At 41.2% G+C, this 23,482-nt stretch overlaps 1 protein-coding gene across 1 annotated transcript in view; it reads right to left on the bottom strand.

Moving 5' to 3' along the window:
• Positions 1-23,482, bottom strand: part of PPM1H (protein phosphatase, Mg2+/Mn2+ dependent 1H) — a 141,279-nt gene that overhangs the window by 28,383 nt on the left and 89,414 nt on the right. The window contains exons 5-6 of the mRNA XM_048300559.1: positions 13,371-13,455; positions 6,160-6,278 (exon numbers count right to left, since the gene is read on the bottom strand). Coding sequence (XP_048156516.1) covers positions 6,160-6,278; positions 13,371-13,455 — 204 coding nt within the window. The remainder of the gene's footprint in view (positions 1-6,159; positions 6,279-13,370; positions 13,456-23,482) is intronic.

Genomic DNA, 23,482 nt, shown 5'->3' with positions numbered 1-23,482 from the left:
ACGTGCTGTACACAGCCGGTCAGCTCTCACCTCCCGCTGCTCCTGCAGCGAGGGCTGCAAATCTTGAAAAGATGCATAACATGCACATTGCAGACAGCCATTCATCATCACAGAGCTGTGCCCCCCGACACCCAGGCACAGCCCAGCAAGGTGCTCTAGCTGTGTGCACCTCCCGCTCCCTGCCACCTTGCAGTGAGACACAAGAGCACAGACACAGAAAGCAAGGCAAGTGACTGCGGATGATGGTTTCTGCTGCAAAAATTATATCCTCTCTCTCCTCCAGAAAGGCCCAGTGCTGCAAAGGTGCCCCATAATCATTAAATTATGAAAATGTAAGTTGCTGGAAGGAAATTAATATCAGGCATGACTGGGGAAAAGGTTGCTTTCTCATGAAGTAATTATGAAATTAAAATTTGATCTCTCCCTGGCGATTGTACAAAGGATACGGCTGAGGTCTCAAACACAACAATACAGCCAGGATTTCAGCAGAAGAAGCACACAATGTTTCACTAGACAAAAAAGCTCAATTAAAAAAATGGGGGAAGGATAATTTTTTGTAAATTACATGATTTTGGCTAAAAGGCACAATCAAGCAGGTTAGAGCACAGTGTTTGCAGACTTCCAATTACTTTTTACAAGTTGGAATCAAGCTGTTAGGAAATGCAGCTTATCTGAATAAGACTAATAATGCTAAGCTAATTAGACCCTCAGGCATTAGCCAGCAGATAAATTCAGGCCAAAAAGAGGGACACTGTCACTTTAAATACTGCCTTGGGATCGGTGGAAAAGCTAATGAGGAGTGTCAGTTGGGGCTGTTTTATTAGGTGGTTCTCTAGAGACTATAGCCTGAGGTTTCTGTAGCAGGGCTTTGGCGCTTGATTCAATAAATCAATTTATATTAAAGGAGGGTGCAACACAGGCGCCAGCTCCATAAAGCATTTCTGTGGCATTTCTCAATCTGCTCAGGCACTCCTTGGGCAGGCTACCTGAATGTGCTGTCAAAGGACATTGAGCCCAGCAATAAAGAATAAGATAGCGGCTGCATCGGCAATATTTGTTCAAATCAGCTCACACATTACCAAGCAAAACATGTACATTGGCTCTCACTGGGGTATTCTGGATCCCCAATAAGTGATTAATGAGAGCCTGGTTTTTGTGAGCTGGAGTCTGAACCGCAGACGGCAAGGCAGGCTGCACAATGAAAGCAAAAGGCATCCATCCCAAACAAAATAAAACGGCTTGAAAAGTGAAGTTGCTTTTTTAATCAGATGCTTAGAGGCTGAAAGACATTCCCTGTTGGAAAGAAAAGGGCGAGCGCAGAGTAGGCTGGCAGCTTTCCAGGCAGTGGACAATATTGACTCTAGAATAAAATGGGTTTTGCTTAGCGCTTGCCTCAGGGCACCAGCCTCCCAGCTTTGGAATAAATCATGAGGGCGGGCGATTCCCCAGCACGGGCCGACCCTCGAGAGCTGACCCCGTGTGCCACAGCACGCCCTCACCAGACATATGGACACGGAGCTGGCATGGGCTCCACTGCTGCTGCAAAGACGGCGCACTCAGAGTCAGTGCCCAATTCCCCTGCTCACTGCCTCCTTGGGCTGCAGCCCATGGTGTATGGTGGGTACTACACTGCCTCAGACCATTTCTGATGGGGTGCAGTTCAGCTCTGCTGTTCGGCTCTGCCTCTCCTGGAGGGCAAAGGAAGCAACCAACAAATAGGTCAAAAAATATACTTGTTATCTAGATCTCTTTTGCCATGCTAAAATCAAGTCAAAAAGCTGAAGTTGTGAGCTGGAAACAAGCCTTTAAAGAACTCCACTTCAATGCAAGCAGTAGAAAAGCCACTGTTTTTGTTCCAAGGACGAGCAGAAAATTAATTTTGATACCACCAAAGTTGATGGCAATTGGTAGTGCCTTCTGGATGTCTTTGGTTAAGAACAGCGCTGTACTGCTACTCCAGCCCCATGGAAGGCTGAGGGGGGAACTCTGGAAGGAGCCACAGTGAAGGACACAGCCAGTCAGAAATGCAAGTCTGGGAAGGTTCTAGGATATAGTCGACGTAAAGTCCTTCAAAATTGTTCACAGTGGATGTACAAGTGAGGGAAATCTGACCAACTGTGTCTTAACTTTAAAAGGCAGAGACAGAGAACACTAATTCTGTGCAGTCCTTTAAAGGAGCAGCTATCACCAGGCCTGCTGTTTACCCCCACTATACTGTCATTTCAGGTTACTTGCCCCCCTTTTTAGCACTGACCACTCTCTGCTCACATGGCCCCTGAGTCTTTCCTGATGCTTCTGTTGCCAGGACTTGCCAAAGTCACCAGGACACCTCTCTCCGATACAAGTTTAACCTCTACAAGCCATGGGCTTGAAAACCCCAGCCCAGAGACCCAGCTGTGAAAGACTGTCAGTAACACAAATATCTGCCAGCAAATTATGGCTGGAGACAGCTTGAAAGCTTGTTCAGCAGGACACACTGCTCTAAAGATGCCTCGCCAGCTACAGTACATGTTTTGCAATAGTTGTTCAACCACAACACACATGGGGCAAGGGTGCAGGAAGGGCAGCTCATGGTCAGCTCTCACCAGTGTGGGATTTATTTTAGGTACATTTAATACAGCATTATTTCTCATTGCAATTGCCACTGCAAAGAAAGGAGAAAGGGTAGGAGTGCAGAGCGAGAAGGGAAAGGCTGGTCTCAAAGCAGTAACAGGCAGCTTGGACTAGTGATGCGGTACACATTGCTGGATCAGTGGTTGTCCTAATGCTGTGGGGAAACTTGGCAGCTGTGCTACCACTGTGGGCTGTGGAGACAAAGCCAGTGTGGAAACTTCACATTAAAAAAAAAAAAAAAAAGAAAGAAAAAGCAGAAAGAAAAAATAAAGGGCCAAATGCATTATAACAGACCCAAAGACAATAATCTTTTGTAATCCAAACAAGCTGGGCAAGCCAAGCCATTGTTGAGAATCTGAAAAGCTCCGGAGCAAAGGAGGAGGATAAAAATGAAGAAAAAAAAGTCATACAGCTTCTAATAGAAAACACAAAAAGTATGCTGAATTGTAAAATAAAACAGCTTGTGTTCCTGAAGAAACATCAAAGCCGAGAGTGTTCTACATTCTCTCACTAAAGGATTCAGTAATTATGTATAAGAGTGGCTATTTCTTCCTACTATCACCTGCACCTCTCTACATGTATGTGCAAATGTCAACACACAGTGAGGTTAGTGACCAAAAAACAACTCAGACAATTATCATCTGCATTGTATGTGATAAAAGTTCAGCAGCATTTTAGTGTATCAAGCTCTGGCTGGCCAAAGCGCCATATGACATTTTCAAGAAAAGGAATATATATGCTAATTTATTCTCCATGATAGATAGTGTCCTTAGAAACAAATGCAAAACAGACATGTCCTCAGTCACTGTGTCCTGATGCATCAGTTGAATCCAGGAATTAGAAAGAAAATAGAAGCAAAATCCTTGAAGTGGAAAACAACCACTAAGAAACCTCTGCAGCCTCAAACCGTCACCTCTGAGGGCCCACCAAACTGGAAATTGAATGTCTTGTCCACAATCTCAACCATTAAAATTGACCCAGACTCTTAGATAAACAGAAACTGATTGCTTCTCCTCTGCCTAGGAGATCACTGCACACAATTCAATGGATAACAAACACCTTGGGCAAAACCTTGTGAAAAGAAATGGATCCTTATTTAGAAGGGCTCTGTTTTACACAAATGTATGGCAATAGAGCAATTTCCTCATCATTTTATTGTCCCGAGGCAACCAAACAAAGAGGTAACTGATGCACTAGTTGTGCAATATGGAGCAGATAAAAGACTCCAATTCTTTTATTAGGACAAAAATGTAGGCCCCATTTTTCACTTCCATCCAGAAGTCAAAAGGAACAGCAGGGAGAGGCAGCCTCATCACAGTCTCCACATGCTTCTGCTTGGCACAGGTCATCTTTTTCTGGGACAATACTGTGATGAATTCAGACCTGAATTTTCAAGTCATAGTTCAAGCATTTATTCCAGAACAACTGCTTACAGCTAAGCCTATTTGTACTGAACTGGTGACAATTTTTGCATTGACCATATTAGAATCTCTAACTGGATCAACATGTGTTCTAGACTTGAGGAAATTCAGAAAAATCAACTGGAAAACAACTGTCTTCTCCTCTCTGCTATATGCTAGAGCTAAGAGAGTTCACAAACCAGTACTGAAAAGCAACACATTGAATCAAATCTGCCAATTTGAATTATCAAAGCTCTTCTACCTTACTCATTATTCTACATTTGGAATTTCTGTTCCTTTTTCTAATGCCAAACAGTATTAGCTATGTAATAACCATTTTGGATAAGGTAAAGTGCTATGCACATATTCACAAGTGAGGTAGAAACTAATATACAGAATTATCTCTTCACTTAACTTTTAAACTTTCCAATGCTGTACAAATCTCAACATTCTGCTGGTGATTTGGACTGGAAAAATTACTGTAGTAAGCAAAACTTCCACTAAGTTTTTTTGACGTTTCATTTGGAACTTCTAGTGTGCATAAATAGTTATTTTTTCCTCTTCATGCTTTATTTTGTATTTATCAAAACCAAATTTGATCACTGTGATGCCCATTTGCGTTAATCACCTAATTCTTTTGCAGTACTTCATGGTCATTCTTGTTTAACAAGAAAAGAGCTGTGGTGTCAAGTGCCAATGCTACAACTTCAACCATTCCAACCTCATTTCCTTTCCAGACCACTAACCAACCAGGGAAATGCAAAACAGCTCCCATGAACCTGAAGAAACTCTCTCTGCCTTCCAACCATGACGACAGAAATCTGTTCTTGCCCTCCTCTCAGGAAGTTCCTATGATACTTCTGTAGCTCTTCCCCACATGTTTGTCCTCCCAATTGGCATGTCACATCTTGAAAAAGAGCTTTTGGAAGTCTACATGAAACTATTCTTTACTGATGCCTCCAGAGACATCTGGGAGTTTAACAAAAAAATCTTTCTTTTGCAGAAACTTGGAGAGTGTCTCATGATCTTCCAAATGTTTTGCTGTCTAAGTCCTCGGATGATCCAATGTTCTCATTCTGTTCCTATTCTTTTGCTCATGCCTGTAGCCTTTTTAAAATGTGAAGTCATCATTCTCAGGGTGAAACTGCATATTCTACTAGCAGCTGTTCAAGATGACAGACAATGATGGTTATTCTCAGATTTACATGTTCTGCACAAACACTTCAGATTATACTAAACTTAGATCATTATTCTGCCATTAAAACATCGTTATGTTTATGGTCCATAAAGCATGGAACAAATCAAAAGTTATGTAGAGCTGTAGCTGTATGTGAGCATCCAGGCTTCCCAACCTAAAACAGGCTTTATTTTTTAACCCTTCTGTTCATTCTCTTCCTGAAAGGACATTTACTACGGATGCTAAAACATAAATGTCATGGAAATGAAGACCATTTGCATATATTGGGCTTTTGACTTTATAGGTCACGCACAAAACTCACAACAGCAAAGATTAGGGCTTCTCCAAGGAGCCTCTTGAACCAACAAAAAACAATGAAGACATTTAGCCAGAAACAAAAAATCCACATAATTCTTTCTGTCTTTGCTTCTTTAAGTCCATGCTGTTCATTCAAGCCTTTTCATTTTAGGCTGGTTCAGATAGGCCCATGTCTAAAACAATTCCTCAAGGGATATCCAAATCAAGAGCCAGCTGCACTGGAGCAGGGAGGCAGCTCTTCCCTTCTGCAAGCTTTCCTCGGCATGTGAAGGTATGATGGCCCAATGTCTTGGTTTAAAAGACAAATGTCTGACCCACTGATCCAGAATTTATAAAAAGCTACTTCCAAGATAGGAAAATTGTTTACCTTTCAGAAAGATCCCCTGGCACATCTTCCCCTTTATATGCTTGCTCTGCTTTGAGTGCTCACACGTGAAAATGAAACAAGGTCCTGGCTCTAGAGGGAGGTTAACTAATTTAAAAGATTGTCTTCTAGAAGAAAGATACATCTGAAAGAAGGAAATGCCTTTTCTCATAGTACACAGGGGTACACCTCCATGTTTGATGCAGCTTACACTAATCAAAGACAGGCACGAAGCAGGCATTGCTGGGGAGAAGGCTGACCCCATGCTGAGAAGGACACATTCTTACCAGCCAGTCATGTTGAAGTCACGGTATAGCATCCTCTTCCCAACTTCCTTGCGCTGCACCCTCCGTGGAAACTCTAAATGTGTGAATTCATTTCCCAGCAAGTGGGGCTGCATGTAAGCCTGCGGGCAGAAATCAAACCACAGATACCACATAAAACAAGACATCATCTATTTTTAATGAGACAGTATTACCATCCCTTCCTGGTCCCTTCCCACACAAATTCCACCCCCTCCTCTACCCTTCTTTTTAAATAAGGAAGATTATGTGCTCCATTTCAACAAACAATGCACATACACCATTTTTGACCGTGCCTGATATCCAGCAGCAGCCTTTTAGGGAGCAGGCCTCTTGCCCTCAAAATTCTTCATTTCTTCTCCCTGCTCCTCAAGATTTGGGATCTCTAAACCACACTTCATCCATTGACCCTGAAGGAGTCTGCAGAGCTTTGTAAAACAGAACACATGCCCTTTTGTAAGTCAGCAAGAGGGAAAGGAATGATCAAATACAAAACCATGGAGAGACTTGGAGGGATGAGTGTGCAGTGAAGCTCAAGCTTTTTGATTCCTAGTTCAGCTATGCCAACAACACAGAAAACCTAACATTGCTACCACACTTTGTCACCACCTCAAGACAAATGCACCCCATCACACGATACTGCAAATAAACACAAGCTACAGAGCCATTTATTTTCTTGTTTTTGAAAAACTACTTCCTTCATGCAAAACAGACTTTTATAAAAGCAGCAGCAGTTTTGTGTCATTACTGCAACTAAGGTCTTTGATGGTTGTACTGTTCAAATGCTGCTCATGCCCTTTCTGGTGCACTGCTCTGCAGATGCTGGGAGGCCTCTTTGCCAGAGCTGTCCCTCTGGCTCATGTTCTCCAAAGCTGACCATAGTCGAGAGCATCACGAGGCTCTTCATCCACAGTATAAATTTTTGGGCTGAATTTATACATGAGCACTTGACATGATAGGTTAATCCTAAACATACTCTATTTCTTCTTTTTGAAATAAATCTCACTCCTTTTTCTTTAGTACTCAAATAAACAAGCCTTTCTCCCTCTGTCTGCAAAGCTGCGTTGTGAACGAGCTCTTATGAAAGACAGTCAAATTGGCTAGGGAACAGAAAAAAGTTGCATTTCTTAACCTTTTGCAGATAACTCTTTTTCCTTATCCAGCCAGTTGAGGCAATAAAGTCTGCCTTATCTTCAGCAGCAGCTGCCATCAAGGGAGACGAAATGAGCTGGGGTTTAGTTTGTGTGTATGTCATAAATCTAGTGCTCATCAATGGTAAGCAGGAAGCACTGGAAGCCCTTATTGATCTACCTGGCATCTGTCATGCAGATAGTTCACAATAAAATATTTCCTGCATTTAAGAGTTGAGCCTGCTCCCACTCAATTTAATAGGAGCTCTATCAGGCTCAGCACATCACAATGCTAACTTGCTATCGGCTTGTCCCTGTTCCCATCGCCAGACATCCTTCCAGAAAACACCTCAAGCTTGGTTGAAACAGGACTGAGGAAGGTTGCTGTGTGTAGCAAACAAGATTGGATTCTGCTTTCAAGAGGTGGTTTTCAAGCATCCAAGCGTGATCTTGACATCGTGATCCTTTCCTGGAATAGGAACTCCATCAAATTCGCTCTGTGTACAGTTAAGGGAATTACATTTTTTTTCCTGCAGTCTACAGTCAGCCAAGGTCCCCTTCTCCACCCAAATACTGTTCTCAAGGACCCTCTAATTGGATCCCTCTCCTCATTACAGAAATGGTTGAGAAGCAGTAGTGACTTTTGAGAGGTTCAGCAGTATTAGTCCACATGAAGTTTTTCATACTTACAGAACTTCTTCCTTCAAAGGTACACGTAAGCTTTTTATTTTATTTATTTTCATTGCAGTTGCAAAAAGGATGGAAAATTCCTAATGATTTGATGTATCACAACATATGAACGACACTTGTTTGTATGACAACAAAGAGCTGGATTTTTTTGGTATTTTTAAAATTTTTTCTAGTCTATGACACTGTAAACAATTAAGTCAGTCTGCTTTGAAAGTGCAGTTCAGTTCACTTTTAAAAATGCACAGCCTACCTTGATTAAAACATTACAAACCAGTACCAGCTAAAGACTGTTGCCTGCCTACAAAACAAGGTCATACTTAAAGAAAAAAACCATCACACCTGATACCAACATGAAGTTACCTAACCTTCAGATTGTGAGATTATTCACCAGTCTGAATCAGAGGTCCAGAAGAAAAACATTAGAGGTTTTTAGCATTTTTAACTTAAAAACAAGAATTTCCTTTATTGTAAAGGTAGCGATCAGGAGAGACTGCACTGCATAAAGATTTACTCAGATGGAAAGTCTGAGGTCACAACTGAAATAAGATTAATAAAGCTGGCACCGTTACCAGTGGACTGCTAATGTTCAAATAAGACTTCTCTTCCGCAGCCAAGCCTCAATGCTTGATTTATAATCCAGGGATCTTAACTTGATTCTAATATTTTTGGCATCAGTAAAACAGAGGGAAAAGAGCAATTTGGAAGCTTCTGGTGTTCTGTGATCTGAATTCTTATGTGAAGAAATGGGGATTTTTGTTGTGCTTTGCTTTTTAATTTTCCATATTTTTTACCGTTTTTTAAAAAGTTATTTTTGATGCTTCACGGGTAATTCTACACAGAGAAGAATGTTCCACTATAAAACTCAGCTGCAACATCCAGTTGGGTTTGTTGAGAACTGTTCTTCATGTACAAGGTGGGGCTCTCGTCCCCAGCTCAAAAAAACCATGCTGGGCAGCAGAACCAGAAAGTAAATAAAAAGCAACACTTTGAAAATCTACAGATCTTTCAAATAGATATACAAGCAGACACCATAAAATGATGAATCCCCTCAAGTGATCAAACAAGAAAAAAAAATGGTAAGTGAACCGACCACCAAAATTTCACCTGTGATGATGCAACATATTTTCCATTTTTTAATTTGTTTAGTCTCGATTTGCAAGAACCTCAGATCAGAAACACCACTCAGAGAACCTGAAATTTAACAAATAGTGTGACTATCAAACGATTTCTATATCCTTAAAAGGTATGTTCAGACAACATTGTTATTCTGTGTTATGGAACTGGAACATTTTTTGTGTTTTCTCCTTCAGAAGCTATTTGAGCTTTTTGGCATAAACCTGGCATAGTCTGCATCGTGTGTTTTTGGTACTCTGCCATTCTATGGTGTATTTTGTGGCTGAATGCATTGCATTCAAAATTAGTTATTTAAAATGGACTCCACTCAAGGAAATATTAGTCATGGTTCTTTAAAAAGGCCATTTATTTCCTGCTATGTTTCCTGATGATTAGAAAAGCAAACATGAAATTAAGATAAACCTAGACTTACACTTTAGCACACTAGTTAATTAGGTGGCAGGAAACACTGCATGTATCTCATCTGTATCTCAGTAAGGCCTGCCAATGCCTTTTCCAGCTCCTTCAGTAGGCACTGCACTGGAATGTTGCTGGCACTAGTGGTTTCACTGTGTTCTGTGTTATTTTCAGAATTGCTGCTTTCCCCTACACGAACTACATCTTACAACTTCATACTTTTATCATATCATGCCCTTTTCTCCAAAAGGATATTCTACTACAAGGGACTACTGCTCTCAACAGCATGCGCCGCCCAACGCACCCGGAAATTTTGCAGGTGACTCAGCCATTTTCATAGGACACATTTAAACCAAAGAGAGATTAAAACTAAAGGATGTGGTGGTAAAAGGAAGGAGAAGAATAGAAGCCAAATCCGTCCCTTGACTGGTCTCTTATCTTGTGAAAGGCCCAGACCCTTTCCAGAGAACCACACATCTCCTTTACCACAGCATCATGCACTCTGTCAGATGGTTGAAGCAATCCTACTCTGGGTGATACAGGGAGCCACAAACAGTAAGAGAATTACATCTTGACTGACTTGTAATTGAAGTGCTGACTGGACATTTAGGAGATCTAGGTGCATTTCCTCTTCAGGCTCAGGTTCTGCAGGCATCCTTCAGCAGGTGAGTTAGTATCACTTTTATCCTCACCTGAGCAACAAAGTAAGAACAGATCCCCTTTGAGCCCATGACTATCTGGGCTCATGAACCTTTGAATGGTTGCAAACACAAAGAGAATCTGCGGTCACTGTCACTGGTGGCCACCTAGTCTCTACTAGCAGTGACACCTGCACTGGCAGCAGTGGTGCACCATTTCTGGTGAACTTTTGAGGGGCTGTTTGGCTGCACTCATGAAGATGCTACAAACACCACACTGACCTCACGTTACATCTCAGAAGTGCAACTTCAGTAACTAGTAGAAATACACCCATCTGCAGTATGCTCAATTCACCATTCATTTTAAACACATTTTCCAAGGGAATAAGTAACAAAATCGATCCTATTTACTGTTGCAATTTAGACTATCATGACTGAATTAATAGTCTCCTCAGAAGATGAAAGGAAAATTGCTTCTGGCTGTCATTGCCTGCACAACTGCTGAATGTACCAGAGCAGCTCCCAGGCAATACTGGATTTTTTTTCCCTTCAAGATACACTGATATGGTAAGCCAGGACTTTTCCCAAGTGCTGTATGGAGCTCTCCTGCTACAATGCTAAAAGCAAAAGAGAGACAGAAATTCAAAGAAAAAGGAGGCTTTTGAATGCCCACCAGTGGAAGGGAAGCGCCATGGTGCACTGAACCTCTACAGAAGCCGAAGGACCAAGGGAATACTGGTGCAAAGCTTTCACACTTTACATCTTAAGAAGTGCTCTCTGACTGAAGGATTGATTGCCTTCTGCAATACTCTCACAAGCTGCCTGACACAGAAGTCTGTCTCTGCCATACAGCCTGCCTGAAGTCTGCAGCTGTATGCTGCCCGCCCTCCTATGGAGCGATGACCATGCTCAGAGCTGCTTCAAAGTCAGAACAACTGGATAGTCAACTTTTTCTTTTCAGGTTTCCATACCAGAGGCCTACTGCCAAGGCCATTCTTGGATGCATGTCAATAAACCTGCCAGGACAGGAAAAACATTGGCTTCCCTCCCCTCTCAGTTACTCTATCAGTACTAGCTGAAGCACAGTTTTGTCTAAGACTAGATTGGAGGACTTCATATAAAGATACTCACATGACCTGAACAACTCATTATCCCATGGATTTCTTTCCACACAGAAATTAAGGCTCAGAAAAGAGGGCCTAAAAGAACATCCTGTGTGACTGAAGCAATCAACAGGCACTAAAGGCAGAGGAAAGCTCCTTCATCCTGACTGCACCAACAGCGTCTGCTGCACAGGGAACAGCCTGCAGGCTGTAAATCCATACCCTCCCTTTGCTTGTGCAGTAACTTCCTCATAGCGAGCAGTATCTTTGCATTTACCAAGTAGAATATTAATGCTAAAGTGATTAAATTATTTTCTTCCTATTGTGCAGGAACAGCAACGCACCATGTTTGAAACAAAGAAACTCAGCTTTAACTGCAAATAAGAAGATACACTCAAAGTAAATAACTTTCAGACAGGAACAACAGACGAGAGATGTTGATGGTAGAATAATAGACTGATAGCAGAACTTGGGGACAGACAAGCGAGTAAGAGGAATTATTTGGGATCTAATCAGCAAGACAGATGCAAACTTTGGAGTGTAATGCTTATGCCAACCTTGCAAGAAATTTGGGGTAATCTTCTGTTTTTTAAACACTAAAAATCTTGCTTAGGGAGTGTTATGTTTGAAATGATCTGTAATTTTGTTTCATGCTCTTGCTGTCTTGCATGTTCTCTTTGAACGTGATACCCATAGACCTGGCATATTTGTTACATACAGAATTAAAATAGACAAACAAAGGTAAAGGAATTTTCCACAGGAAACAGCAGAAATGTTTTTCAGATCAGCTACTGGTTTCAAATATAAGCCAGAAAGCACATCAAAAGAGAAGAAAAAAACCCCTTGTAGGCAATGTTTTATCTCGTATTTCCTATAGAAGTAGCGGACTCCCTAGATGCTAAAGACACCTTTTATTTTGGAGGCAAACAAATTATTTTAAATGTAACTGAAATGTAAATATTTCTTAGGCCTCTTTTCCATTTGGTTCTTTGAATATGAATAGTCCCAAATCAGTACTTCCTCTGAAATTTTCAGCTTCAAGCCGATGAACCTGACTGAAAAAAAATCAAACGTGACAATTGAGGAAACACAATTTTTTCTTTAAAACCTTACACCACCACCTTCCAAACATTGGCGTTTTGCTTAGTTTCAAACCACAGTGCTTGGTCCAGGTTGAAAATAGAAGATACCTTAGACCTGGGAACACCACTGGCCTTGGCCTGTCCACCTTGAGTCAGGCAAGGCTGAGAGTGAAGCCTGCCTTGGCTGAAGCTTAAATTTCTAAAAGGAAAAAGCAGGAGACCAGAAGAAGCACAAAGGAAATCTCTCAGCCATGTTAGGAATGGCATTTTGACAAACAACTAATTGACTTCAACCAACTGACCTGTCCATCAATGAAAACCTTAAAAAGTAACAGGATGGTTTGTATGAAAAATAACACCATACATTTTGACTTATATTACTCAGGCAGCTTATCAGCCAACACAGCTTGGTCTATAAAGCATCCCACATGTTCCCAACTAGTCACCCTGTCCCAGCTTTATGGGTGCTGCTACACTAAATAAAACTAGTCTTTGATCACCTATCCTATCCTGCAGCTACTAATGTTCACTGAGATCCCTTCTAAGTTGGCTATCTTTCCCCTGATGGAGATACAACCAGCACACCGTTAAGAGTAAATTAATCAAACTCTGCAGTACCATTCACATACAAAGAGCAGTCTGTGGTACTTTATACTGTCACACAGCAAGCACTGGGACGGATTGAAATACATCTGTGGCTCATTAGCTCTGTGTCTGAGCTCTCAAAATCCAACACCAATGAGCTGCTGAAGGGTATGCAGCTGAACAAGGTACACAAGCACAGCCATGCTAGTTGATGGCCTTCGCCAAAGAGGTAATAGTCCTTTTATTGAGATTTGCACCACCAGGGTTTTCTCCACATTTGCTGATGGCTTAAAGACATACGTGATCAGTCACTGGTGTTCAGTGGACACATCATCCTTCACTGAGTCACAGCAACTCAGTATCATTTCTCTGAGCCTTAGATATTACCAGGCAATGCTTGTCATCAGCAGCACCTTATTTGCTCCTCAGGTCTCTTACCAGATACTGAAGTCGCTGGCGTTCAGTCTCTGGAGTGAATTCTGAAGACATTGGAATGACTTCACCATTTCGGATTATTATAGCCCTGTAAAAGTAATAAAACATCATCAGCATAGAAAAAGAAGGTAAAAAAACCCAGAAAACCATGGGGTACAGTCGCAGTCTCGTTCTCTTCAGAATCACGACAAATAAAGACATTTCTTTTCCACTGAGGTTGTCAGCAGAACAGGGTAATTCCTGCCCTGCGTCCTTCAGGCTGAGTAACACAGTATACTTGTATAAACCAAGTTCATTTTAGAGCTCACAAAAACATCCAAGCAATAAAGGCAAGAGTTATTTCAATTGATGTCTACAAGGTATCCTTATTAAGTGAAATGCAGACACCCAGAGGAGATGCTGCAGAATCAGTGATTGTAGAACAACTCTTTGCAGGTTTTAATACCAGTTGTGGCTGACACTGTCTAAACTACTGGCTTCAAATGACTCATGTAAGCCCTTTCCAATTATTGACTGGTCATATGTCATGTCAGAACATCTCTACTCCAACAGCAAATGGAAATAGCAAAGCAAATCCTATTTAACACAAATTTAACTAGTTACCTGCTGAAAGATGGCAGGTAATGGAATGATTGTAGATTAGCCAGGAGATTTCACACACAATTCTGCAAATGGCAGAGAGAAAATTTTCTCAAACACCTGCCTGTTGCATCTTAACAATCTGCTATGCTGCACACAAAATATGGTCCAATCTTTCCCTGGTGTAATGCCACTGGCTGGAACACAAGTCACAGGAAGGGAGAATTCACCCAATATTTCTGCATTCTACATTCATGTATTCACTCACAGAACTACGTTCCTTTATCTTTCCATTATTTAGGCAGTTCTGTAAGCAGAGCAATGCCTGGCACTTTTGAAGAGCTTGGTAAACTATGTATCATCCCAAAGACTTCAACGTCTGTTGTGGAACTGCCTCAGCCACGTAGATTAATTCAGTGTTTGGACAGCAGCAGTGTACCAGCTCCCCTCTTGAATTTAGACAGAATTTGGTGTAGCTAAAAATGTATTTGCCACTTGGATTTTAGTTTCTCTATGTTTTAAATGGTCCCATTTCTGTGATCTTTTCACCCCACTGACGTCCTATTTATGAGTTAGCTTACTTCCCTTGATAATTTGATTGATTTGCTATCATTACTTCTATGCCAGGTGTTCTGATAGCACTGCAAAGCAACCAACAAATATAGTAGGCACACAAAGACTGAAAACTTAAACTTCTAAATTCAAAACACAGGCATCTTGAGAAAACCAACTCAGGTACAAACCTGAATTTCTAAAATTAGTGGCACTGGATAGATTTCCAAGTCTTGTGGTTAGGTCAGTGGACTAAAACTCTCTCCAGACTGTTATCTACTATTGCTAGTATGCAAAAGGCAGCAGCATTATCTATGACTAAATGAACTGTTCACATTTCTGAGATTCACGTTGCAAAAAGCAGATAGGTTCAGGATGGTACTACAATGGGAGATGTGGGAAGAAGCTCAGGCAATGAGGGGAAAACTGATTTGCTTTGAAAGGTAATAAAATTCATGCTCTTGGACTTCCAGCACTTCCTTGCAAATAATCCCGTGTAGAAATTAGAGGTGGCAAGAGTGCAGCCTATACACTGAAGGTTCCCACTGGCCCTTAATTAAAACCAGTATTATGTACTTGAGACAGACACGGTAGCTGCAACTCTTTAATTTCCTAAAACAAATTTGTGCATAATTTTGGACAGATTTTTTTTCTACTTTAGGGAATCCAACTACATTACAGGCTTACAAAAATGCCTATCCAATTAAAAATAATAAAAGTTTGCTGAAAATCTTTTGCATTTCTGAGACAGTCATTTAAATACAGATTAAGAACTCTACCACCTCTCTTCTGCAACAACACATTTGCTTTTATTTTTGCAGTTCCTGAGGTATTCAGCTTTGAACCAGATTTATTTACGCAGACAGTGAACATTTTATATAACTTTTTTATATGTTATTTGATTCACTTGAGTAGGCCTCCACTTAAGGGGTCTGTGGGTTTACTACAGAATATATACTCTGGCAACAGTCTAGACCAGACTGATCAAAGGAGCTATCAGACACTAACCAAATTTTACACACTAGTTTAAGTGAGTCATAAGGGATTTTCTGATCTTTTGCTTGTCTGAAAGAGCTAATATAAAACCACACGTTGATATAACCGTTAGCACATCAGGCTAATTTTCTAATTATTCTTTGCTTCCCCTTTAATCACCACTTCACAGGAAAGCCATATTTTAAAGACCATTGAGACCAGTCTGGGGTTCACCTTTTTCTTTGTGCACATTGACATACTTTCTATATATGTTGATACCTGTCATTCTCACTTCTGTGGGTAGAATTTGGCCCTGAGGGACTCACATCAAATAAAAAGCAATTCAGAGGTGAGTGGGTCAACCTTTCATAGCTCAATTTATTTTCACCAGAATTGGCAGCCACCTGGGATGAAAAGCACAACCCAGCACACACACACATACACAAAAAATCTTCAGAGGGGGAGGAATTAAAGTAATACTGTTGATACCTGGTAAAATAGAGTTTTATGTTTTTCATTAATGTTTTCACCAGTTGGACTTTATTCAACTTGCAAGTTACAGCTGCTCATAAAGTCAAATGATTTGATCTGAGGAATGAGACAGCTCTAGATATGAGTAATGGGAGGGACACAGACATACACGTACAAGGCACTGGTCCAAATTCAACTGTGGTGAGCTTATAAGCCCATACTGGGACCTTTCTGCACTAACTGCTTAGCTGTTTCATGACAGCAAAGGGTATTTCTGATGGCCCAAGTGACAAGAATGGGCACATTTGTTGGCTATCTCACTGAGGAGGCTGGGTGCAAAAGCCTGGCCTGGGAGCCACCCTGCTCGGTGGGATTTTCCCCTGTGATTGAAAAGGTGCCGAATAAGGCCCTAATTGGGTTTGGAGACTGAAGTGCCCTTTCTGTGACCTTGCAGTGACAGAGCTGCCAACCAGCGACTGAAGGCTTTTTCCACCGAGCAACCTCCAGAGCCCTGAATTCAATAGCCCAGAGTCAATAACTGCTCACGAGGAGGGAGCCTAGCTGATGCAGCAGCTGCAAACAGCTCCAGCAACTGCTTTTAGAGACCCACTCTATACGGTCCTGCAGGACAATTAATTTTGACTTTGCACTTCCTAATGGACTAAGCAGCAACATGGCAACTAAGCAGCAGTTACATGAGCATTACTGCTTCTGCCATGCATGAAACACACGTATGCAAGGAAGTAGTGTTCTGAAAGCATTTAAACTCCCCATGTATTGAGGATATATGAATGTATATTTTATGCCAGAATACAGCTGTCCTATTAAACTGTCAGAAATAACTACATAGGAAGCAAGAATTCCTTGAATAGATGCAGCTCCCAGAGAGCATCTGATTCTGCCATGTTTAATAGTGACATTTTAATTTCCACCACACTGGTGAAACACATTGTAGCAGAGCCACAGGGTGAGCCTGCCAAAGGCAGATGGATGATTCATGTTTGCCGAGAACAAGTATGTCAACACTAACCAAATATTCTCTGATGTCAAGGTTGCTTCAGACCCACACCAATCATTAATTTATATCACCAATGAAGTAGTAATTAAAAAGAAAAGCTTTTTTTGGCAGGATTGGAAATTGGGAGTCACAGATCTGCAGACTCCTCAGTGCATTGCCCTCCATGCTCTGATGCCCTCTCCACACACCATTGTCTACAGTGAGAAACTGCTCTGAAGTCTTGAAGCCACAGAGGCCAGTAAGTCACTTATTCTGATCTCTTCTAAAAACAAACTAGATTTCCCTGAGTCCTTTCCTCTCTTTTGAACCCTAACTCTCTACCCACAGGAACTACAGGATTGTACTTGCCATTGCATTTCACATCCTCTGCATGACAATGAAAGTATGTTCACTAATCCAGAGCTGGGATACTCACAGTAAACTGGAATATATTGAGGAAAAAATTTCCCAAAACACAGCTGAAGTAGCCTAAAATGGAAGAAACAAGAATCTGATTTTGTATCTCTTTTGGCCTCTCGAGCTCTTCTGATCCAGCGAAACCACACCCTGAATAACTAAATTGGGAGCAAGAGATGTGCCAGTGGCTCAATGCACAAGTCAGGACTGGCAGTCATGGCAAATCCTACAGCCGGCTATGTCTGCTCAGTCACATGCAAATGAAAAGAAACACCAGGAGCTTAAAAGGCTGCATGTGCATCTACAGAAAACAGTGCATTTATCTTTTGGATTCACATGAGAGTATAGTCCAGAATGATCAGCTAAATTCACACAGAATATTAAGTATACAGTTATTTTCTATATTCAGATTCAATACTTAGAAATCATATTTGGTGCCTCAGTATACATCTGCTTTTAAAATACATGGAGATTGAAGCAACAAAAGGACAAAAATCTGCCACTGCGCTATACTGCTGCTGTGATGCTCAAGATGTAGCAACAACACAGGTTTAAGGAAAATATTGATGTATCAACTGCTTTTGCATTTTTAATATGGCTAACAACTACCACCTCTCCTCGAATCAAGCAGGGTTTGGGGTTTTTTTTTTGTTTATCTTTTGTGGAAAACACAATCAGCTGAAAATTGCACAGCATCCTTTCTATGTTTCTTATGAGAAACAAATACAGGAAATTCATACATTTTAGAGGAACCTCTTGTTGGTTACTCTCATTTAATCATACAGAGAAAGCAACACTTTAGTGAACAAGGTCAAAAGTGTAATTCCACTGCTGTCACAGGTCTATTGGGATTCTGGTGTTCAAAACAAAGGGACATCTCCAACTCTTAGGAGTATTCAGGGGACAGCCTGATTCCGTTACACACTTTTTCAGCCAAAAATTATTTGAAACGCAACATTAAACTGCACATTTCTACAACACAGGATAAAAATCTGGTAAAGGTGACAGAGAAAGACCATTCAGAAAACCCTTTTTGACAGTGTATATCAATTCCAAGCCAGAGGGAGGATGTATCCATTTTGTCAAAAGGTGTTAAGCATGTGGATTCAGTACAGATGAAGCAGAAGTGTCTGGCCTCTCTGCAAAGGTATTAGAAATGTGTCAATGAAAAAGAAAGAGGGATTAAACTGACAGAAAGAATAAGGCAGGGTCTTATTACATTCAAGGGGGAACTAAGCAGTAGATTTTAATTAGGTGTGTCACAAGATAGTTGTGGAAAAAAGAAAGTAAATCCTAGAACTACTATAGAATCAGTCTATATGGGTGCTTGTTTACATTGGTAACTAAATGCATATATTTTAACAATCCAGGAAAGATCATTGTTAATGTTTGATAAGCTTCAAACCAGCTGTGCTTTTTTTTTTTTTTATTTCTTTACCTTTTCTTAATTGCTAAGAAGTGAAAGACAATGACTATAAAATTATAAAAATGAGAAATGTTTTTCTCTTCTGTAAATGAAGTACTGGAACTTACAGCCATTATGATTACTGATAACTTTTAATACATGCAGCATTGGCAACTTGGTTTTACTTACTTAAAACTGAATTACTCCCACTTAGTCCCACACAGACCCATTTCTCAATGTTTCTTTAAAAACCAGGTGAACAAACACCTCACTGTGCTGGCAGTAACTGTGGAACTGATCTCATATTCCATCCCATGTATTCACTAACAACATGATTCTATAGTGCAAAGCCTTTAAATGATTTCCTTAATTTTATGAATTAAGGTAGGCTGGAGATAGTGAAACAAACCATTATGTAACATTTACCTGGCATTAAAACAGGTTCCAGTGATGATATATCCATCACCATAAAACTCAGGTGGAAGCAGCAACCCTCAGCAACACCAATGGAAAAAACACTCTGGCTGCCTCCCACCCGTAATATCTAAGATAATGCCCCAACTCTTGGCATCACTATCAAGAAGAAAACAAGCAACAAACCAGGGAAGGAGTAGAGCCAGTGAAAATTGTCTCTGTCCTCACTTTCCATTTACTGTCACTCAACAGTCCTGCCACTCTGATTTCTTTGTATTCTTCAGCACAAACATAAGCCTGTTCACAGAAACCTTGTGACAGGATAGAAACACTGGATCATTTTTCTTTCAGGCGAACAAAGCCAAGGTTAAGTGGGAGCAGACTCTCCCTGCTTGTGGCTCTTCCTGGGACAATGTAGTTTCATGTTACGTTGTGGGTTATAGCAGGCTGCTCAGACACTTTCATTCATCGCTGGGGGAACTTCAGCTCCCTCAAGCCAATAAAAGGTGTGAGAACTTGCCTTGGTGAAGTATTGCAAAAGTAATTTCCTACAGGAGCGTGCTCTGGCATTTCCTGCCAGAACAATGAAGATCACTTCCAAACTTCTGCTAAGGCTTTTTGCAGACTGCCAGCCACCCTGGCTGCTCCAAGGGTTAGTATCTCAGCAGCACAACTGCCAAGTGCAGCCCTTGCTCCACTAGGACACTGACTGGGCATTCCCAAGTATTTCATTCAAGGTCCTTTCTTCACGTCTTTGCCGCAGCATGGAGCCAAGCATGCTATACCTCTCCTGTGGCAAGACAAGAACCTCCTCCTCCCTTTGAAAAAAAGCAGAGAAAGAAATTATGAAATCTAGACCCTGCAAACCTCCCTGAAAGTTGTCTTTCAGAGGCACCTGCAAGCACATGAGCTGTTCCTGCACACACGTATAGAGCTTTACGCTGTTTCCAATTACCTGACTCACTCATATTTCTATTTCTAGTGCTTATTTCGTGATTCCTTTGGAGAAGGCTTCTGGGCACAATGAGGCTGCTGAAATACTCTAAAGCCACTGTTCTGGTGGTCTGATTTAATTGTATTATTTTTAATAAATGATCACAAATAGGCAAACAGAAGCTGTTTCTCTAAGCAGAATAACATAGATTTCCATGGAAGGGCTTACTTCTCATCTACAGTAGCACCTGAACCAGTCAGGATCTTTCTTACTGCCATCAAAAAATAACAGAAATCAGAATTTTTAGAATTGATCTGGTATTCCATCTCATGTATTCACTAACAACTTAGTAAGCAGCAGTTAAAGGGATTTTCTAACACTGGCAGCCTCCCTCTGCCCTATATATTGCATCTAACCATGAGAAGCACCTGGTTGTCACAAAAAATGGAACTAAATGACTTCAGTTGTTTCTGCATCACTACTGTACAGTTTTAAGTTAAATGTAATGCTGAGCTTGCAGGCTGTCCACAGAGGAGATAGCTTGGAGAAGACACATTGCCCCATCATTTTTGACCCCTGGAGTGGTATGCTTCTAGTTGTCAGTGCCTCTTTAGTAGGCTGCAGCTCCATTCCCATGGGACTCTACTGTGAATTCCCTGCTCTAGTTTAGGTCCTGAAGTGTATTGCCTGGCTGATGAAATCTTAAGTATGGAGTTATTATTAGCACTTGGCTTTATCAATGGTGTTTCATTTTAGGGCTAATTATATATATTTTTTTATGCCCGCCCCATCACTAATGCGATGGCAGTACCTATCTGAATGCAATGTTCTTGTTTGCTTAATTGGGAAAGTAACTTTTGCTATTGAATCAATAGTGACTTTATAAGTTTACCTTTACACTCCTAGTATCGTCTACTCCAGCTCCAGTAGTACTAACCCAAATGTGAATAAACTAAACTAAAATGCTCTGTAATTAACTGTGTGTACTCTCCTGGTAGTTTACATCTCAACGCATCAATCTTTCAGAAAGGGCTTCAGCTGGCAGCTAGAAAACTATTACAAGCCAGTTTATAGTGACACTACTAGCACACAAAAACTGCCCACCATTGACTCCAATAGCCTTAGGCTGGAGATTTACTGCCCTCTTAGGATTCATTTTGCCCCAATGATTTCAGTGTATTCTTCATCTGAACACAGTTAAGTACAAGGCTGCAATGATGACAGACCACCATGTTTCTGTATCATGGCTGAACACCAGGCCACCAATTACTCAGGCCGTGCCAGGGAAATGAACAAAGAAGTGCAGTCACATCTCTGTGGCCAGCTCTGAGCCTCAGGACTGGTATCTGTGGAATCAGTCTTTTTCCCTGTTGTCCAGGATATCACATTCATCTCCACAACAAGTTACTATGGCAACTAAACCTAGGCTTAGTGGATGAAGGCATTGCTATGCAAGCCAGTGTTTATTTTGTCAGTGATATGGCTGGGATATGGCTGTCCATGTAAGATGGAAGAAGTAAGGATTTTTTACCTCTCTGCTCTTCGCTGTCTTACCATTGACAAAGAAAGAATGAATTCTAGCACCTAAAGTCCTATCTACTTGGACCTCAGCTTTTCTGCTTAACTCAGCACCAGTTGCAGGATATTGGAACAAGCTGGATCGAGACGCAAAAGCAGACTGCAAGTCACGCTCTCTGCTTGCTCTTCATCCGTGAATTTTTACCCAAGTCCTGCTTCATTCACCCACACAGAAGTGACCAGGGCCATTACTTAAAGTCTCAGGAGCAGGGCTCAAGCAGCATTGCACAGCTGCTTCTGAGACTGAACAGCCTGGGCTGCCTTGAGTTTGCTGAATTCAGGTGACTTGAAAAGCTTTTCAACACAATAAGGACCACAGCAGACTTTGAAACATTCACCAAGCAAGCCTGGGGTGCTCCCTCTGGCCCCCCTCCCAAAGTACAGATCGGAGCTAGAGAACCAAGTGCCCAGGCTGCTTTGCATGCATTGACCCTGGCCCTGCAACACTGCAATGAAGAATTTGCACGTCTCTGTGCTCAGCTACAAAGGCACAGATTAAAAAGATAGATTGTTTGGAGTTTGTTGGCTTTTTTTTTTTGCCTTTCTTTTTTTTTTTAAAGGCTGAAACTCCATGAGAATTAAAGTTAATAGAATTCTTTATTCCTGGAAACCAATACCAATGAACTGTGGCTTTACAGTTTACTGATATTACTCGAACAGCCAAAATTTTTCTCCTTCCTCATTATCTGTAGCATAAGATAATGTCTGTGTGGTAAGGACCAATGATTTAACTGAATGTATCCCTCACTGAAAATGTTTACAATGACTTTAGTACCTGCTAATTGCCACAGGTATTGCTAAGGCATATGCTCTCCCAGGAAAAACAAGAGTTTGAAAAAGAAGTAGGACATTTGTTTTGTTTTCAAAGCCTACAAACATTTACTACCAAATGAATAATTTCTACCAAGTCAGTGCTGGATATGACATGCCAGTAACCTGAACTTGTCATCCACTGGATAACTAGAAAATGCTCTTCCTTAGCACTGCCCTTTGAGTGAAATGACTTCTTTCTGATCCAACACCTTTTCTTCACACCTTGCCTTAAGTGTTTCTTGAAGTGCCTTCAAAAGCTTTACCCAGCACGAAATCCTGCAGTATCTGATGTTGCTGTCATTCCAATGAATCTTGTGCTCTTGCTTCTCCCTGGAAGGAGGCCAGGCAGGAAAAGGGGAGAAGGGCTTTCTGCAGGCCTGAAAATTGTGCTTCTAAGGAAAAAGACAGAGGGAACAGAAAGAGAGGACATGGCCATGTCTCCTGAACGTGGCTAATCTTTTCCAACATTTTGGGCTAGTCAGGATCAGACTTCTCCACCTATCAAACTGCAGTGAAGGAGAATGTACATGGCAGAGACTTGCTTTGCTTTGAATTCAGTCTTTCCTCACTACACAGACCTGTGAGCAAACCAGACTTAGGTTATCTGTTGCCCTGAAATGATCTAACATTTTTTATTTTCAAGTGATTCTGTCACAGAATTAATAATAACCTAAAAAGGGGATGTACCACAGATCAGCCAACATACAATCTGTAAGTGTTGCTCTTGCCTCAGGGGAGGCATCTTTTGAGAATTTGGAGGAATGAGAACTTCAGGGGACGAAGAGAAATCCCTACCAATTGCATGGCCTTTGTGTGTTGCTCAGTTTTGAAACTTTCTTTGCCCATCTTTAGGAGAAGACATGAAAAAGAATGCTTTTCCAAATACTGCAGACTGGAGAAGCTTAGTAACCGAGTTAGTCTTTCCCCTAGAGACCTCTAAGTCTCTAGTATAAAGCACAGTTACTGTTGTTTACGTAGAC

This window comes from Corvus hawaiiensis, chromosome 4 (assembly GCF_020740725.1).
Source record: "Corvus hawaiiensis isolate bCorHaw1 chromosome 4, bCorHaw1.pri.cur, whole genome shotgun sequence".
Classification (NCBI taxonomy): Eukaryota; Metazoa; Chordata; class Aves; order Passeriformes; family Corvidae; genus Corvus; species Corvus hawaiiensis.
This window is presented reverse-complemented; position numbering and strand designations above follow the sequence as displayed.